Raw genomic sequence first — 19568 nt, 5'->3', positions numbered from 1 at the left:
ACCTAATTTGATGCAAATGAAAGGGATTTCCTAGCAAAGGATGGTAATTTGCACAGCACTGCAGGTATGTGAAAGCACTGAATGGTAACCCAGGAGTACTGAGAGGGGAAGACCTCTGCCGTAACAGAGCTGCAATCACCTTGCACTTTCACTAATTGCCAAGAACTGACACTCTTAAGAGCCATGCTATTTTTTATATAAAATCTATTAAATTGCTACCTCTTGGACATTTTCTCCAGCCGTTCCTATCAGCCCTCATTATCGCCGGCTCTCAGTAGCAAGTCTCGGGAATGAATGGAGTTCCTTCAGTCCTCCATTCTTGAAGCTGGTGGTAGTAGAGGATACTCTCTGTAAAGAACAAAAAGCAGAGAACTGCTCATAACAATATAATGAAATGAGCTATAGACCCAGCTTCCCCTCTCAAAATTAAACCGGGAATCATCTTCCAAACACAATGCCTTGCCTCAAAGCAGACTCTTATATATCTTACTGCTGTTATTCTGTGTCATGGGGATGCTGACAGTCACTCCGCTTACATTTTCATATGTTTTTCAGCAGACTGATCAACTAGGCAGTTTTTCAGGAACAGAAAATATGCGTTGTGTTTTTGTAATAGTTTCTTCATCCTCAGATGTTAACCTCTTCTAAAGCTTTCTTTTATCACTTCTATAGGTGTGATAGATTCAGCGTGCATCATTAAAAAAAATATCAAAAGGGACAGCAGCAAAGAGCACACGAGTGAATTTTAGCTAGCGTAAAAATATACCATGTTAATAATAATATATGGGAAGTTCCTCAGGAATTTGCTCAATGAATCTATTACTGCACTCCTTAAAGTTTTGCCTGAGAAGTGTTTTTATAGGGACTTAGTTATCAGCATTAATTCCCAGAGCGGTGCATTTTTACATTAGTTTTGCTGAGTATATGAAGATGAGAGAGAGCAATAGCATAAGAAAGCCATTAACATTAACACCAATAGAAAAGGAAAGAACCAAAAAATAAGGCTTTTTTTTTCACGTTTCTAGAATAATATAACAAAAGAGAACATGCAGGTCTATACCATTGTAATAAATAATCATTTAATTATAAATGTATAATTCCATGAATAGTTTTCAAAAAGGCTGCCACAGATGCGGCAATCAATAAGAATATTCTACAGTTCCCTAGTCTAGCATATTCCATTTTACTGCACTTCGCACATATTAACTAAAGAGAAATCTGACATCAGGCTGAGATGAATGTTAGTGTGTTTCATTCCATGTTAGCAGAGGGACAGAGAAACACAAAGGGATTGGGTGATCTGCATAGAAATGTCCTGATGCTCACTCCTTTCCTTCCTCTGTGATGTCAACAACAATAAGCTGAAAAATAATGTCTGAATTGCACCTGCATGTACATCACGTGTTTGTCTGTACGCTGTTTTTTTTTTTGTCATTAGCACGAGGCAAACCATACACCAGGCCATGCATATAATGTTATTTTTGTATATGCAGAAGTATGAAGTAATAGCCCGGTTTTATACTGTATTTTAAACTACAGTATGTTTATATATTTACCGAACATATCTGGGAGAAAGGAAAACATGCAATGAAAAAGACAACAAATACTCAAATTCTGATGTGAGTAATCAAATCAAAATTACAATCAAAATCAAATCAAATCAAAATTATTTAAATTATATATATATATGACTGTCATAACAACGAATTTTCGTCTTACAGAGCGAAATAATCTTTAGCTTCAGGAAAAGTAAAGCAGGTGGTCATGTAGAAGAATAGCTTCTGAGCTTTATTTTGCATGTTTTCAAAAATCTGAAACCTATTTCTCTCAGGGAAGAAAAGAGCTTATGGCTGAGTTAATCTTCAACCAGAAAAATAACACACGCTCTTTCAGTAAATGTTTGGATCCTTTTTGCATACCTAGAATGAATGCTTGCTGTCAACCCCCAAGAAGGTAAATGAGGAAAAGTGAAAGGCTCAACATTCATCTCCGATTACCAACTAAATTACAAAGTTGATTGTTTATCACTTGCATATATTGAAAAGTGAAACACTTCAGTAGTATAGACAAGACACCAGGATTTGGCTCTATAAGGAACAGGGTGTGAAAAATACAGTGGAGAAAGTCTGAGTTCCTTTCAGAGACAGGGAAATCCTTATCGGCACTCCAGGTTGTATTTTCAGCCTAATTAAATTTCATGTACGGAATTACAGTGAGTTGTCCTCTCACAGAGCTGTTTAAGAAAACTTCATCTCTATTTGGAAAGTTTTTGCATATGTGCTGAAGGGATTCATGTATACACTTAGTGAAGCATATGCTGAGGACCTTTTTTGTTATTATAAGAATGTTTTACTGAATAGCAAGCAAAAACAGGGAGGAAGAAATGAAGTGTGCCCTTTCCTGAATACGAATAGTGAAGCACCTGAAGATGCTAATAAGCCGTGCTGACTTCTGCATTTTTCTATCAAAAACATTAGACCTCCTCTGCCAGCTGCCTCAATCTCTTCCTTTCCCTCAAAATTCCAATGATATAGTGTGTATCTCAAGTATGAATTTCTTCAGAGTGATGGAAATCACAGGACAAGGTAAAGCAAAGCAAATGTAGTATCAAAATAACCAAAAGAGAACTCTATTGGAGCAGTCCAAAATAATTCAATTTTTCTTGCTACACATGTAGATCTGTCCAAGTATGTGGGCTGCAGAGGGGGCAAAACATGTGTCTACCTTGCTCCGAGCTTGCAGACTGTTCTCATTCAGCCCATCAGTTGTGATGCCTCAGGTCAACATGTTTAACCGAGGCTGAAGACTGGGTCATCCTGGCTTCTGTTTTTCAGGATGCTGATAGTAATTTTCAAAGCCAGATACTTTTTGGCAAGATTCTGATGCTGCATATTTATACTTTGTGTCCAAAAGTGAAATAGGGGCTGTTACAGCAGCGAAATTTGTTTTCTTTCTTCAAGTTTGCCCTGGGAAGACCTGAAGGGGGAAGGCTGATGGAGTCTTTGGGAGGACTCTTTACCAAGAAGTCGGAAGAGGGAGAGCCGGGCTTTCTGTGGCAGCTTATTCAAAGAGCTCCTTGTTTGCTGTTGGAGGCAACAGCATTTTCTATGTTTACTGTTGTCATGGGATGACAATAACAGAAACACAAAGCCACTCAAAAGTTGTTGTGTACCTGTCACCATGTGCTTGTTTAAATACTTGCAAAAGTAAATGATTTAACAAAAAGAATATGAGCTAGTTGGTAAGTGCCAACACCCTTTCGATAGTTGACTACATCTTAAACTGCCTTTTGTGTTTGCTTTTATGGCTAAACTCAAAACCTTCTTTGGTGTTGAGACCCTTTATTTTCCTGGCACAGACTGCAAACTGTGGACACAGTGTACAACCACAGCTTTATATAAATATTAACTGCAAGACCACTGCAAGACAGACAGAATTTAAGTGCATCTGAAGCCAATGTAGGTAGCTGCAAGAAATAGAGTCTGATGTAATTATTGCTTGCAAATGTCCTGGGCACACCAGGACGACTTGATGGCACAGGTTTTCTTGTAGAAGTCAATCTTTGGTACAGAATTCACAGCTTTTAGGTGCAAAATGGTGGAAGGGCTTGTTCCAGTAAGAAGAACAAAAAGCAAACTATACCACCTCTCTGTAGAACATAAATATCCTGGGCTTCAGCAGAGCCTTTCAGATAGACTTTCTCCTTATTTCTCTCCTAAGTAGTGCTTTGGATAGTATTTGAGGAAGGGTAATGATAAATTGATGATAAACTTCTATGAATTAAGAAACAGGACGTAAAGTTACTAGTTTTATGGATGAGTAACAGCTGAATCACAGCTGCGGCTTGAACTGGCAGACTCTTCAAATCTCTACTCCAAGTGAAATTCCAAAATAGAAAGTCATTCCAAAACAAAACAAAAAAAACTTTGAGATTTCCCATGGAAGGAGATTTTTGGATTTTTTTCCAGGACAGCATTCTGAATGACATATTTCTTTGTCCTTTGCAAATTCTTCCTCAAGGTCTTTGAACAGCCAATAGCTCTGGCTCTTGACCATGCTGTGACGTGGGAAATTCAAGAGGGAGGAAGCCGAAAAAGCCTGATTACCTCAGATTTTTGGACTGCTGAGAAGCCCAGCTCTTGAAAGTCCTGGAAGGACCTTCACGTGAAGCATCTGTTTTGGAACCTGGAGCCAGGTTATTGTGGGATAATTCATACGACAACACAGACTAATCACGAGGGCCCTGTCATTTAAACGTTCCAATTACTTTTTTTCTGCAATGGCTTCTGCTCTTCTCCACATCCCACAATGCATTCCAGGCATACTATGTTAATTGGAAGTATATACCTGTGCATGAAGTGGACTTTAATTAGCACCTAAGGGGCACATTCTGGTGTCCTGACTCATGTGGCACGGAGGTGTACCTCAGAGTTGCTTCATGGCAGCCTGTGGGACTGCTCATGAAAAGAGGTGCTTCCTGGCCCAGATGAAGGCTGGCTGGGAAGCTCTGAGCCACCAAGCTGGGACAAAAGGATCCACTGACTCTCCAGCATGCAATGCCATGGCCCGGGGCCCTATAAAACAATAGTTAACACTATTGCTTCCAATCATTTTGCTCGATTAATGAGTAATATGAGTAGCTCCAGATTTTAAGTCTGTGAGCAATGTAGGAACACTGTAAGAATTGGGATTGCAGGCAGCCTTGTAATAAATTAATAACTCTGACTATTACCTGAGTCATCTGTAAAATGGGCCTAGAGTTATGAAGACACACATCAACTGTGGGGGGTATTATGGAAAATTAACATTAATGTGACATAATACTACTTCAATTACAATAAAAGTACTGCAGCTGGAAGTAATGGGAAAAGTGGGAGGGACATAACCCTACTGATTAGCATAATTACATCCATGCATCTGGTTTCCAAAAGGAGGGTGTGCATTGGTTTCAACTCGGTATCAGCACCTCCTGCCAGCCATGCAGCGAGACAGCCATGAGCAGGCATCCTGGCTCCTGCTCCGCTGGATGATGCTGGCAGCCAGGGTGGAAGGAGACAAAAGGCACTGATTAAAACAAAAAGCCTAGTCGGCAAGTTCCACGACCAGGACATAATAAGTCTTTTTTGTTGTTGTTTTTGGCCTTAATGCTATTAATCACTCTTCAAAGCTCTTACAAAATGCACTTCCCTGATAATATAAAACATCCCCTCCAGCATCAGTTCTCTGTCTCTTTCCTAGTTCTAAACCCACGTACACTCAAAATCCTCACATGGAAGACCCTGAGTGCAGCTGTCACTAAATACACCTTCTTCGGTGGTTACTACAGAATGATGTGTGTCATTGTCCTTTTCACGAACATCATATAACAATCCCAGCAGGAGGAACCAGGGCCCAGCTATAAATCACCTGGGCAGTGCCCCAGTTGCACTATCTCTAAGAGGCATGTCCTGCCTGTAGTGACAACTTGGGATTAAAATGTCAGCAAGTACTTCAGAAAAGTTTTTATCTATTAATGATTTCATAACTCCATAGAGTATGAAAATATGCTGTTAATAGTTATTCATACTTGAGAATTATTATCTTAAATGTTCTTGGATTTGAAAAATAATTACAATGCACTGAGGTTACTGATCTCTTCTGAATGACCTCAGTGGTAGTAAAATATTTTAAAATGTTTTAAAGTGAGGAGAGAGCTGAAGTTATTTAAACACAAAGTCCTGCCTACAAATATTCTAAGCAACCTGTCCATCACAAATGTAATATGGAAATATATGAAAACTAAAAGATGAAAAGCATGTCTTAATTGCTTAACACATTTATTTTCCTCTATTAGCAAAATGTCATGCAGGATTTTATCAACATCAAATCTATTTTATATTGTTAAAAGACATTAAAATGTTTTACAATGTAGCATTAATAGGTTTAATGGCTCCTGTAGAATCTGATGTAACTCATACAATGTGAAAAGACTACGTACCTGCCAATGAAGAGAAAGCCAATCCTTTAACATTCTTCTACATTTTGCTAATTATACATTGATTTTTTTTTTAGTATGAAATAACTGTCTAGTCTACATCCAGCTAGGTAAATAATTGTCATCTGTGATATATTTCTTCAGGCCAAATAACCCTTAGCATGAATGAATGTAGAGTAATTCATTTATTGTTCAAAACATAACTCTTGGTATAAACACAGTGACTGGGTATGAATGTTGCTTTCAGGATCGGTACTTAGCTCTCAGTGACTGTTGACGGAATGATGCTGCACTTGCAAATGGAAACAAATCTTCCCCCCTCCCCCCCACTGACTGCCAGCCTTGCAATCTTAGCTGAAGATTTTGGAGTCAGCTTCGAGACCTTTCCTTTTGGCACGTAACCCCCAGCAGCTTGGGTTCAGCAGAGCCATGAGGCCCTCGCCCATGCCGTCAGCCCCCTCTCCCCCCTGCCTTACGCAGGGCTGGCGTAGACGAAGATGGTGGGAGTGCAGCAAATGGTGCGGCCCCCTGCTGTGCCAGCAGCTCTCTGCGGCTGGCTAGGCGCAGACTGCTCCATCTGAAAACGGGTTCCTCTCTCACTGAGACACATGAAGGTGCATCTGTCTTGGCTGCCAGCACAGGTCTGAGCTCGCTGGCGGGACCACACCTGCCCGTCATTCTCATAATTCCTGAAGCTGGAGAGACCGTGAACATTTCCTGCTCGTGCAAGGTAGAGGTCCAAGCTGGCATGGCTGGAAGAGGCTACCCACCTCTCTCCGTGGGCTTGTCGAGGAGGGTAGGTGACGAGCTTTGATTACTCACCCACTTCATAGATGACGGAAGTCATGTGAGGTAAATCCCGTTCTGTGAGCCTAAGCGACCAGCAGCACGCCACCTGCAATTCTCGTCTGCAGTTATCCCTTTTAATAACACCATAATATTATACTCTAATGAAAGTAAGTAATTAGTATTTAGTTTAAATAATTTTTCAAGCTCCTGCACTGCGTTTTGCTGTATACTTAATAGTTGAGGAGTAGATCAACACCACCCAAAATGGAAAAAGCTGCTTTCACAGTTGTCCACAGGAAAATACCCAACCTGGTCTAGACTGGAGCACCTTTCTGATGTAGGTTTTTCATTTGTACATTAAAGTGTTGAATTTATTGTTATATAATACTATATACCTTGCAGAATGATAGTGGGGTATTTTGGGGCAGCTCCCATTCCTCTCGATTCCCCTCCTCTGTCTCCTGCTGTTCTTGCTTTCATCCATAGCTGCCTCCTGCTCACCCTCACAACACCTCCACCTGCAGAAGCCATCGCTTCGGGGACTTGGACTTATTTTCCTCAGTTGGTGCCTCTCTTACCCCACCCTTGCTACAGTTTGGCAGTAATACAATAATATTACAGTATCTCTTGTCTAGGCTTGATTAGAAATCTTAACATACACACTTTGATTTGCTGTTGCAATGAAGTTCCTGTTATCTGCTATACAAGATGGGCAACTTTAAAAAAAAATACTTGTTTTTAACAATTAGTGGTCTTTTTTTCTGACATTCCCAACATTCCCTAGTCTCATAGGCTTAATCACTGTAACAGGGATTTCTAGTAAATGCATATTTCTCTATAGAAGGCAGACAACATGACAGAAATATATGCAACACCCTGGCAAGCACTTAAGGAAACAAAATGCAATGACAGAACTCCTTGTGCATACACCGATGGCTGGATTTGAGTATGTGTGGCAGGGTCACAGCCCAGCTAGATTACTATGGATGCAGTGTGGCTCTAGGTATTTATAAATAAAACAACCTGACTTTCATAAAGGCTGTTTTCATTATAAATGAATGTCCTTTGAGTTGGATTCAGGCTCTAGATACTACCAAAAAATTGCCTCCAGACTGGCTGGAATCCCAGGGACTCTGATCTATCTTGACGACTTTTTCATACGTGGCCTTTCACACCCAGATCCTGCCAGAAAGATTTTAGTGTTTTTGATGATGCTCACTTCATTTGCACAATTGCCATTTATTAGTGCCCAACACTGAATCTCTTGATTTACATAAACCACTGCACAACTATCACTCTTGCTCCCTAGTGCTTTAAATAAGCCAAACCTTCCCTTACTGGAGGAAACTGTTCATTCTCCATTTTGCCTTGGAAGAGTGAACTTTTAGTTTTGGCTTATCCTAGTGTATTCAGCCTGATAAGTTATTTACTAGCTTCTAAACATTTCTGCAGAATATTTGTTAGATTTGAGCTCTTCTGGCACCCAAACAATCAAAGCATCTTCAGTAGAAACTTCTGTTAGTATGTGTATATAAGATGTGCCTCAAATGTATATCCACATTCAGTGTTTCTATGCTGGTGTAAAATGTGCGTTTGAACCCAAAGAAAATTTTAATAAATGTCTTACTTGCTCTTATTCAGACTCCTCCATTGAAATTTTCCCCTCCAATGCAAATTAACCTACTTAATTATTCCTTCTCTCACTCCTCCTCGTCTCCCCATTTACTAGTCCCTATCATCTTTTCTTTTACATCTTGCATTTATCATTTTTGCATGTCTGCTCCTAAGAATAGATGACTGGGCAGGACCTTCTTGGTCACTTCAGTCCCTTGTATATCATCCTCTATCTTAAAAGCAGTTTGCATCTCACTGATACTCCAGCTTGAAGTCTGTTCCAGGTCCTCACTGTTCTCACATTTAAAAACTTTGATTGTGTTTTCTAATCTAGAATTATGAATGGCTACCTTACTCTCCTTCATTTGCCTGTTGTACCAGCACTGGAAAAAACCTCTCCCTTACTTTCTCACTTTACTTCTATATGCTTCCCAGCATTAGCCAGCTGTTCTGGCTTTCCTCATTTCTCACTAAACTATTTCTAGACTACCAGTGCCTATGATGTTCAAAGCACTCTCCGGGTCTTCCAGGGTGAATATGCCATATCCTGGGGGTTCACAGCCCAAAGGATATTAGCGGGCAGATGTTTGTGGAAGCAGGCAGGGACTTTCCATTCATATTAACAAGAATCATCGTGGAACGGAAAGATGGAGATGGGAAAGCGATGGAGAGAGATACTATGGCAAATGCAAGAAGGCATTCTTTTCCAGTTCCCCACGGAATAAGAAACCAGTTCCCTACTTTCCACTCCTCTTAAAAAAAACACCCCAGTTCAAGGACAAGGTATAAACAACAGTGACTCCAGAAAGGGGAAGAAGCACATCATTGATGACGGACTTGGGGAAGAATAGGAACTCTGCGAGCCTCTTCTTTATTTGTTGTGTAGGACAGGAAGCACTTCCATGTAGCTTATTATTACTCCTTCCCATATAGTCTCTCCAGCATGGGCACAGTGCCTGCTAGCATGCTTTTGTGCTTGTGCAAGCAGGTTACCTGGAAAGAAATCGGTGTGATATAGGTAAGGCAATATCACCCCAGGGCAGTGAGGAATCAGCAGCGTTTGTATCTTTCATCCTCCATTCCAGAAGACACAAACACTGTGTGGGTACCAGGGAGCGGCAAACCTTGATATGCAGTGCCTGTCTTAGAAACAAATGTCATGGAGCACTGCTATCTTTTTTTTATTATTTATTTATCCATTTGTTTGTTTGATTGTTTGTTTCAAATTCTGATCAATCTGTTTTATACTGTTCAAAGCAGCATTGCTTCTTCAGTGACAAGTTCAGCTCCATTAGCATCTGGTCATGCTACTGTGGTAACTGGAAGACAGAAATTTGCAGGGATGGAGGAGTTTCTGTATACTCCTGTCAGTTTAAAAACTCTTCTAGTTCAATATAGATCTAAAGAAAAGTAAGAAGAAGAGAAAAATAAAAGTCACAGAAGGGTACACACATGTTCAGCAACCATCCTTCTTGCAGTATTGCACACGGCAGCCTCCTCGCAGGAAGCAGCACAGATGACTATATAGAGAAGAGATGCACAATCGAAAAACACGAGTGGGCTGTTGAAGACAACTAGTTGCTGGCTTTTGTTGGAAACATGACTCTCTTTCTGCAAGGCCTGAAACTAGATTTTGAAAATGGGCACTAGACATTCACAGGAGATGCCCGTTTTTTTAATTATTATTCTGTGGCCAACAGTTTAGTCCTACAGCTATTACAGTTGGGTTAGACCTATGTGCAGTGGCACTAGCCTCCTACTCCCATGGTTTCTTCCTCCAGTCCAGTGCTCCTACAGCATGGGACTCACTATTCATCCAGTGCATCCAATTTGTTGTGCAGACTGTGGGGCAAGGGGAGAAAAGCCCCAACAGACATCACTTCCACCATGCCAGGCCAGCCCTTCCCCCTTTTCCTATTATGTGTATACACATCTTTAATGTAGATCTCACTTTTACAGCTTGAATTCTTGCTCTTCCCTGCCGTTCCACATCAATCACATGCCCCTTAGCCCCCCTCCTATCTCTAGCCTTTCTCCCTAAAGTTTTAGTTTATCTCCATTTGCCATGCCTCCCTTCCTCCTCCACTCTCCCACTACACAGTTCCTATTTTTTAATTTTGTGCCACCTCCCTACTACGTCCTCATCCAAAAGTGTGATTACTTCTTTCTAAGTTCACATTAGACAGACCAGGGTGTCCGTGGGCTATAAGCCAGTCACAGGCTGTTCGCTGCCCAGTTCCGATATGCAGAACTCAAGGAATATCTTAAAAAACTAAAGGAACAATTCAAGGAATGTCTAGAAACTTAAAATACTTCTCTCTGGATAAGTGTACAAGGCACAGTGCAATGCCATACAGATGCAATTGAGTCTGTCCTAAATCCAGCTCTTCTGCCCAATGCTCTGTCTTGCCTTGTTTGCCTGTCTTTAGGCAGGGACAAAACCCCACACTCATGTCACTATACCACCGCTGATACTGGGCTGAGCTCATCTACAGCTGGCTCATTTACCTCTGACTTTTGCAGATATACTATGAAGAAAATTTTTTAGAAAGCTCTTGAAAGGTGAGAACAACATACACATGAAAGGAGTATTTAAAATATTTCACTTCTTTGGCTTTCTTTTTATGCTTTTTATATTCTGCCTGTGCTGATAAACTGTTTTTCAGGTATATATATTTTTTTTTTTTTGACAATCGCTGTAAACAATGTGTCTAGTAAGGACAGCATTAATTCAGCTTCAGTCCAACTTGCTTTTGTTTTCTTCCTTAACCCTTGCAACTGATTCCTGTCTCTCTTTGAGAGGGAGTCAACAGGAAGCATGACACTGTGGGGCAGGATGTGTGACAGTGTTAAACTTCCTGGAGAAGCTCCATTCTTTGTACTATCATAGCCAAAATCATCAGTGCAGTAAGTGTGCTTACTTACTGATCACAAGTACCACTATAGGAGACTGTCTCTTAATACAGTAGCAGCTAGATTAGATGCACCATGTTCAATCCTTTGCATGGATAAAGAACTTCCACAAATTTGTGTTACTGGTGGTTTTAATTATCTAAAAAAACCCAGAGAGTACGCTGAAGAAATGTGAGGGTTATTTTAATAGAAGACAGAAAAAGAATGGATTACCTTTTTATTTTGATGGAAAAAGAATCATCATAAAAAACAAGCCAACAGTTTCATGTTGTAAGCACCAATACTGAGGAAATGCTGACAATGCTGATTTTTAGCCAAAAGAAAAAATGATCAAATGATCAAATATATTTATTGATAGGTGAAATATTCTAAAGTTAGGGCAAAGTCATGCTTGCTAATGCAATCTCAGGCTCATGCTACAATGCATTCTCTAACGAATGACATAATAACGTGCTTTCCACCCATCAATGTAACTTGGTCATTCAGCCTAAAGGTCAGATGACAGAATGGCTCAAGATTTATTTTTATCATCCCTGCACAAGGAGTGAATTCTCACTTCTCAGTTACTCGGATCCCCTCCACCTTTATTATTCGACCTTGCCTCATTCAGCAGGCAGCATCTGGAGAGTACATTCCTTGTTTTCTGCACGAGTTGCAGGGCAAGCAGGGGCCAAGGTAGGGCTTCTACGTGAACAAGGAACATTTATTTGATGTGCAGAGACCATTTTATCTTCCTAAGAACTGTACCTAAGAGGCTGCAGCCAGTTGATCATGAAGCCCGTGGGAGCTAGAAGTAGCTTTGCATTTGCCAGCCTTTGCCCCTGGGCTTGTCAGGCAGTTGTACAAGTGCCCCAATTCAGAGCATTGTAAGGAATGTTTTGTTGCAATACTTTTTGTTCAGCGCAGCCAAGCCTAGAGCGAAGGTTTCTGGCAGACTCTTTGCATAGAAAGTTAGAGCACATATAATTTAAAAAAAAAAAAAATTTACAGGCGTTTAAACGTGAGGATAGATGGGATCGTTCTGTATAGTGCAGAAAACGCTACCTAAGTAAGGCATTTTAGGTTTTTGATAAAAAACTTCCATTCCTGAAAGTAGAAAAACAAACCAGGGGATCAACTATATTGAGTTTTGGGCATCTACTCATAAATCCATTGCACTTGCACTTTCAAGAGAAATTTTAAAAGCCCCTCCTCCCAAAATATGGGTCCCTAAAGAAGCTTATGCTATGGCAGTCACGGTGTCCGAAAGGATACAGAGAACATTCAGTACCTACTATTTCAAATGATACAATGGGAAACTGTTTCATGCTTGAGAAATAAATGCCTTTTCTATACCTCAGGGGAACAGTTGTGCAATCTCGAATGACTTGCCATGCCTAGGCTAGTCTTTAAACCCTTGCTTCCAACTGTATGAGAAGCTGGAGCTCCAGAAAGCCACGTTCCCATCCCCATCACATGCCTTATAAGGAACTTTCCTCTCCTATCTCTGTTTACCAAGCCCTTTTGGAGAGCTGAAGCCAACGCTTTGGCGTGCCGCAGGAGGGCCCGTCCGTGCCTGCGGGTGTGTATTTCCACCTGACCATCAATACGTAGGTAAGATCGATCAGTTGATCCTACGAAGCGACCGATCTTTTATTACCTTGTGATTGCGCAGTAAACCAAAGCAAAACAGAGAAAGTGCAGAGCTCAGCGCTATTTGTGTCTTAGCTGGAAACTATGCTCCTAAACATTTACAGCCCAAATAGGGCATATACAGCCCTGGGTTGCTGGGTATCTGACATCAACAGCAGCTTTTTAATATTGAGTCGAGGTTTATAATGCACATCTTTTTGTATATTTTACCACACTAGAATAATTTTGAGTTGAGCCTCTCCAGGAGCATGGCGATTCCCTGGCAGTGTGTACCGCTCCTCTGACCTAAACAAAGGACACGCTCTTAGCATAAATATCGTCAGTGGCTCGGTCTAAATTAAGAATTAACAAGACCAGAAGGCTCGATCCCCTATATATAGATTTCTGTGACTCTCCAAGTTGGCTCGTGTAGTTTTGGCTCCCGAAGAAGTGAATGCACGTCGTCGCTGTCGCGGCTGTTGACGAGGAATTTATTCCGCATTTCTTTCCCCGCAGCACAGCAGCGGCACAACGGCCGCGCTCCCGCACACCGCTCCCGTCTGGAAGCACTCGCCCACCCCCGCGTCCTGCCTATTTGCCCGCCTTGGGCAGCTCTGCCCTCTCGCTTTTCCTCCTCCTCCTCCATTTTTTGGTTCGAGCGCGGGCCCGGCGGGGTGAGGCCGTGCTGTAGCAACCGGGCGGTCTCCAGGTCAACAGCGGGGAGGCAGCGACGCCGTGGCGGGGCACGCAGGGGAGGGCGGCGGCGGCGGCGGCGGCGGCACGGCCGGAGGCAGGTGAGGGCGGGCGGGCGGCTCCGCACCCGGGGAAGAGGCAGCGACGCAGCCCCCAGCCCCGGGTAGCCCACAGGGCTGCCCAGCCCCGCCGCTGCTGGCTGCTGGGCGGGCGCGGGAGGCGTGGCGCCGACCCGTAGTCTTTCACCCTCGGGGTTTCCCTTCCCCTCCCGTTTCCATGCAGGGTGTCTTGCCCCACGCTCCCCCTCTTCCTCAGGCCCCGCTGTGGTTTTGCAGTGGCACCCTCTGCCCTTTTCCCGCAGAAGGTGGATGCCCACCTCAGCCCCCCGCGCACATTCCATCGGGTTTGGCATTGGCACAGGGCGGCTTCTTGGGCTGTAACACGTGGGCTTTCCCAAGGTGTTCCCGTGTGTTGGGACGGGCTGGTCGTACAGCCTCAGCACGCTGGCCCATCTGTTAAAAACTCAAAAGCGCACGAGGGGTGAAGGTTTTAGCAGATTGTTTGCACTGGCCCAAGCGAAAGGGTAGAGGTGCCCAGATGAACTCTCATTCACCTTTTGAAAATAACCTGTTTTGATCCAAACTGTGGGCTGAAGGTTATCCCAGCTGTCATCGTTTCTGAACTCACTTGCCTTTCCAAGACTTGAGGTAAACTCACTGTTTCCATCGGAAGTCGCTTTGTTTCCTTTCAAACGTTCCTTTTCATACAGCACCAGCATTTCACATCCAGGTGCTGTTCAAGTGGCTGGGGCTGGTGGTGGAGGCTAACGCAAGGGAAAACGTGTCCCCACACCCCTGGGCATCTGGAACATGAGATGGCACCTGAGATTCATTCCCCAATGCAGTCTACTGCTTGAAATGGGTCTCTTTTATTACCGTGAGAACATTGCGGCACTTTTTCTGCAGTCTGAGAGAGAATGGCACAAGTCTGGTGGCTCACTGTGGGCACTGTCCACCGTGGTCCTCTGTGGAGGACCCATATGAGGGGAATAAATAGCATGTTTAGTTCTGTAATGAGGAAAGAGGGAGGAGGCTAAGTCTCTGGGTTATTATTTTATCTCATTTTTGTTTTTCCCATAGAAAAAGCTGCTTGATGACAATGGCTAACATCTGGCCTGTTAGTGATTCATAAATATCCCTCATTCATTCATCTTATTAATAGAAGAATCAAGAAAATGGCAAAACACTATGTCTCAAAGTGATACACTCAGCCAATATATGCTACCTTACTTTGTCTGGTGTTTTGTTTTCTATTCATATATTGTGTCTTATTCACAGTTAGGCCTTATACCACATAGATGTATGTGTGTACACACATAATTCTTTTTCTTTGTGAATCATCTTGTAGTTTTATAGGCAAAGTTATCAATCTCTTCCCAAAATTGCGTCTCAGATACTCCCAGATTTAGTCATAAATTGGATTATAGCAAAGGTAAGGTATACTGCAAAGCAATAATAGAATCTCATACAACTGGCTGACAGCAGGCCAACACATCACGCTCATTTTTCTAGCATATCTATGTGGAAACTTCCACATTGGCTCTTTTTAATGATAATTTAGAGAGAAGGAAGGGAAACCATATTGCCAATTTCCTACTTTCCCATTGCTGAGTATGGGGCTTCCTGTCAAATCTGACTTCAGCCTTCCTTGACTTGGGGAGTAGCTATCCTTTTTCATTTGTAATATTATTTTCCTTGAGGAAAATCTTGATCTCAGCCTTCTGCAGTTTATTATTGCCTGGGCTTGTGGAGTTTGTCTTCAGTGCATATGACCTGTGCATGGCAATATTTTAATTTTTAAAACCATAATAATTCCTCAGATTTTAAGAATGAATCAAAGAAGAGCTGCCAATCAAGAGATCTGTCATGACTGGCAATCCACGTGAGAGACTTGCCTGGATGTGACTGAGTATTTCAGGACTATTTTTGTGTAGATTCCACGTTTTCCTGGATAATGTCCAGCTTTGTTTGCAGCATTGTGGTGTGCATGCTGTGTACAAGCCGTTCTGAAGCTGTGCCAGTCTCACCTGTGCTGTACAAGGGGTGCTGTGCTGGCTTTTCTGCATTTTCGGAGGAGGAAACTGGGACTGACTGTTCAAGTGACTATAAACAGTGCTTGCCTATTTACAAAGCTCGAACAGCTGCAAACCTTCACCTGCATCTCTCTAGAGTTAACATCTGCCACTGCTGCTTCTGCATTGAGCTGATAAAATGCCAACCTCTACAGCCATGCCAGCCCAGCACCCTGCTTCAGCCTCTACAGGCATGCCAGCCCAGCACCCTGCTTGTAGGACTGATGGCTGTGAAAGAGCTGGTGCCAGTCTGCACCATATAGAAGCCTACTGTCACTGAGAGATGATTTCTGAAGATATAGTCTCATTTTCTTTATGTGTTATTAACTGAGGAACAGTCTATCTGATGAACCTTTGTAACCAAGTCAGTTGTTGTAACATTTGATCTTAGCAGAGAGTTCTGATCATATTCCATACTAGACTGAAGGTCATTTTTTAGTCATAAAGATAGAAGTATCTTTCTTTGTATTTTGGACCGGTTTGATCCATGTGGTACACTTACAGCCAGCTTACAGTATATGGGCGATGGGGGACTGGGATACTCCAGATAGTGTTGATGCTGGGGAAAATGGACAGAAATATCAAAAGTCCACTGAAAATAAACTTAGATACAGTCCACTGAAAAAAAACTTAGATACAGAATTTCATCAACTACAGCCAGCTTAGCCCATGCAGAGTATTTTGGGAATGAACAGGAAATACCAAAATCCTCCTAGAACCTCTGTGCTGAGGAACAGAGGCATTGCTGTTGTCATTGCTTCCATTTCTGCCTCAACCACTCTAGGCTCTGGGCTGTCTCTGCTGCTGGTTTCAAGTGGAGCTAGCCCAACAAACAGTACATTGGTGCTGAGGTATGTTTGTTGTTCTGTAGCACTTAAAATGAAACTAGACCTTCATGTCCATGATTTCCTGTGCATGCACATGATCCATCACAGCCTGAGGCAGATACTGTCAGAACCATCATTTACACTTGAGGTAAATGTTGTGAGGAAAGGGAGTTTCACCAGCTTTGCAATAAAGTCAGGATCTGCTACAGGTGCTGCTATTGCTTATGGTAGGACTTCAACACATAATTGTTAAGAAATACTGGTTTATTGCACAGTGCTTCTAATGTGTATGTAATGATGGTCTGACCATCTTTGAATGCCTATTATGAGTTCTAATTCCCAAGATTTAGGAGAGATGTCTTAGAAGCTAGAAGAATTGCCATTTAGCAAACTGGTCTTAAATTTCAGGGCTTGGATTTCAGCATATGAGACATTTTCTTTTATAAATTGAAGACGTATATGGATGAATAAAAGACATAACAGCAAGTATATGTGTACAACTGAGAGCGGCTTTCCAGGTTAGGAACGTTGTTCAGAATAACAAAAGAAAACAAGAGGTGAGCTATGTGTGTACAGGGTACCATGGAATACAGGTAAAGAAAGGAGACAGTTTAAGTGAACCGTTTGGTTAAAGTATAAATGTTGTGTTTCCTTCATTTCTCTTTACAACAGACACCTTTGGTTCAAAGCACAGACAAGATTCCTAAGATTTCCACGAGGCCCACAAGAAGAACTCAAAATAGAAGGAGAGGAGACTGGCAGGCAGTCAGTGGGACATGGATGAACAACCTCTCATTTCATCTGCTAAATGGCTTCAACTTCATGGCCTCAAAAGAAACAAATTGTCCCTATCCCAGATTTTGTCACAGATTGGATTCCAGCACAGGAAAGGTATAAGAAAAATCAATAATGGAATAATTAACACACCACCCCTGACTTTGAATAGTCTGTAGAGTCACACTCATTTTGCGCTCCAGTGTACACAGAGGAGATTTTCACATTGTCTCATCTCTTATGATAATGGCAGAAAAGGAAGCTGTATCTACAGTTGCTGACATTGCTAGTTCAGAGAACTGAGGAACTCCATCTCATTTACATCTGAGAAGGACTTCGGATCTAAGAAGGGCTTTCCTTACTCATCTGTACTGTTGCTTTACTCCAGTTCAAACCCTTTCTAGTTTAGCTATAGCTGGGAACTAACTCGTGCTGCTGAGGCTGTTAGTCTTTTTCCCGCAAATAACACACCATAAGATCTCTGTCCATTTTTAGATGGCAAATATAATGTATGCCATGCTGTAATCTGTGATTTAGTAGTTGATCATCAGGGCTAGACAACCTGCTTGGGAATGGTATATTATTTCCAGGGATCCAGCTTTAAGGAAGCGGTTAAATTTGATTAGAATTCAGGCTGCTTTTCGTGTAGGCTGTAGAAAAAATGTTCCTTTGCTGTTATCTGACAGCTGGAGGGGAAGAGTTTGCTAATAATTATTAATCACTGCCATAATAGTGCTTTGTAGAGCATGGTAAGATTTTATTTTCTTCGAAGAGCTTGCTGCCCAAGAAGTAGGAGTTGTAATGTATTGCAATTTTTCTAGGTTGCATAATTTAAGATTCTGGCTGGCTTGTGTCCATGGGGCATTCAAAGATCAACAGCGCAGATCCTGAAATCCTGATGCTGTAGATGAAGAAGGAGCTGTTAAGCAGAGTTAATGTTGTTACAGTGTAATTTTAGGAGCAGAACGTACTAGCTTAGCAGTGCAGCATGCTGCATAGAATAGCTGCTTTGTGATGTTAAATATTCCCACCCCTAGTGTTTTCCTATCAGTGGAGATCCTATAGAAGATTTCTAGCTACTGAAAGAGCAGAGTGCAATCTTTTCCTTAGTTGCACCTGCTTCTGCAGCAATTTAGTTGTGTAAGAGAACAACCTTATCTGTACCAGATTTTGTATTTTGTTTGATGGACAAATATTTGCAAGTCCTGTCGTGGGGTAAATGGATAATACAGAAGTTTAATTGCCTAAACCTTTCATTTATTAAAGTCCCATGTAACTTTTTTGGCCTATAAATAATTGAATGTGCAGTTTTCCCCCCACTTCTGACTAAACCGGCAGGTAGCAACAAGAGCAGGGCTGCTCCATGAGGGGAAAATGAGCCAGGAGCCAAAGGGGATCACAGGCCAAGCAGTGCCCTCGCTGTCCAGGACACAGTCCTGCAGTATCTAAGCACTGCAGGCAGAGCAGGGTGTTGCTCACAGTGTCCAAACACAGTCCCAGACAGGGTGAGGTGGTGAACCATGCCTAGGGTCCAGCCAGAGAGTGCAGCCAGAAGCAGCAAAAGATGGAGCCAGAAAGAAGATTGGAGACAAGGCTACAACATAGGTCCAAGAGCCACATCCAGGAGACAGAACTGGAGACAAGGCTATACTACAGGACTGAGAGGTCTATCCAGGAGAGAGGTCCACTAGCAGAACTTGAGACAGGAACACCTACACACAGCTAAAGCAAAGACTGGGTGTGAGTGGAAACTCCAGGTGAGGCTTATCAAGACAACAGAGGCCAATTGGTGCCCACAAACATAGCCAGAAAAAATTGTAAAACAAAAACATTGTTAGAATTTCTCTCAAGTTTCTTAACATCAGGAATTCAGTACAGATGCACGTGCCTCATACATGGATGGTACGCAGATCAGCCTCAAAAATATCTGCTTGAAGTAATCCTTACGATTAGCAACTTGATCTTTTGCAACTTTTTGTAACTTTTACTGTAGATTATGTGACCACTTTGGGGAAACTTGTGGCTTCTCGGTATGCGGATGGTCTGTTTCCTCAATACGAGAGAGCACAAGATGGGAGCGTGTATAATGTAAGTGCAGCTGACTTGTGGTAACTTCCCTGTGCACTCAGAAGTTATTATCACTGTAGCAGAATGATGTGATTAAAGCATCTCCTTATGACATGAAATACTTATATCCTTTGTGTGAGAACTTTGTCTCTTGATTATTTTTTTTCTGTTTTGT

General features: G+C 42.1%; 1 protein-coding gene across 1 annotated transcript in view; it reads left to right on the top strand.

The window, feature by feature from the left end:
* Positions 1 to 16394: 16394 nt before the first annotated feature.
* VWA3B (von Willebrand factor A domain containing 3B) overlaps positions 16395 to 19568 on the top strand; it is a 71278-nt gene continuing 68104 nt past the window's right edge. Inside the window, exons 1-3 of the mRNA XM_086615752.1 lie at positions 16395 to 16700; positions 17296 to 17443; positions 19320 to 19414. Of these exons, the coding sequence (XP_086471878.1) occupies positions 16395 to 16700; positions 17296 to 17443; positions 19320 to 19414 (549 nt within the window). The remainder of the gene's footprint in view (positions 16701 to 17295; positions 17444 to 19319; positions 19415 to 19568) is intronic.

Source organism: Tauraco erythrolophus, chromosome 1, assembly GCF_009769465.1.
Source record: "Tauraco erythrolophus isolate bTauEry1 chromosome 1, bTauEry1.pri, whole genome shotgun sequence".
Taxonomy (NCBI): Eukaryota; Metazoa; Chordata; class Aves; order Musophagiformes; family Musophagidae; genus Tauraco; species Tauraco erythrolophus.
Note: the sequence above shows the minus strand (reverse complement) of the source record. Positions and strands in the feature narration are given on the sequence as shown.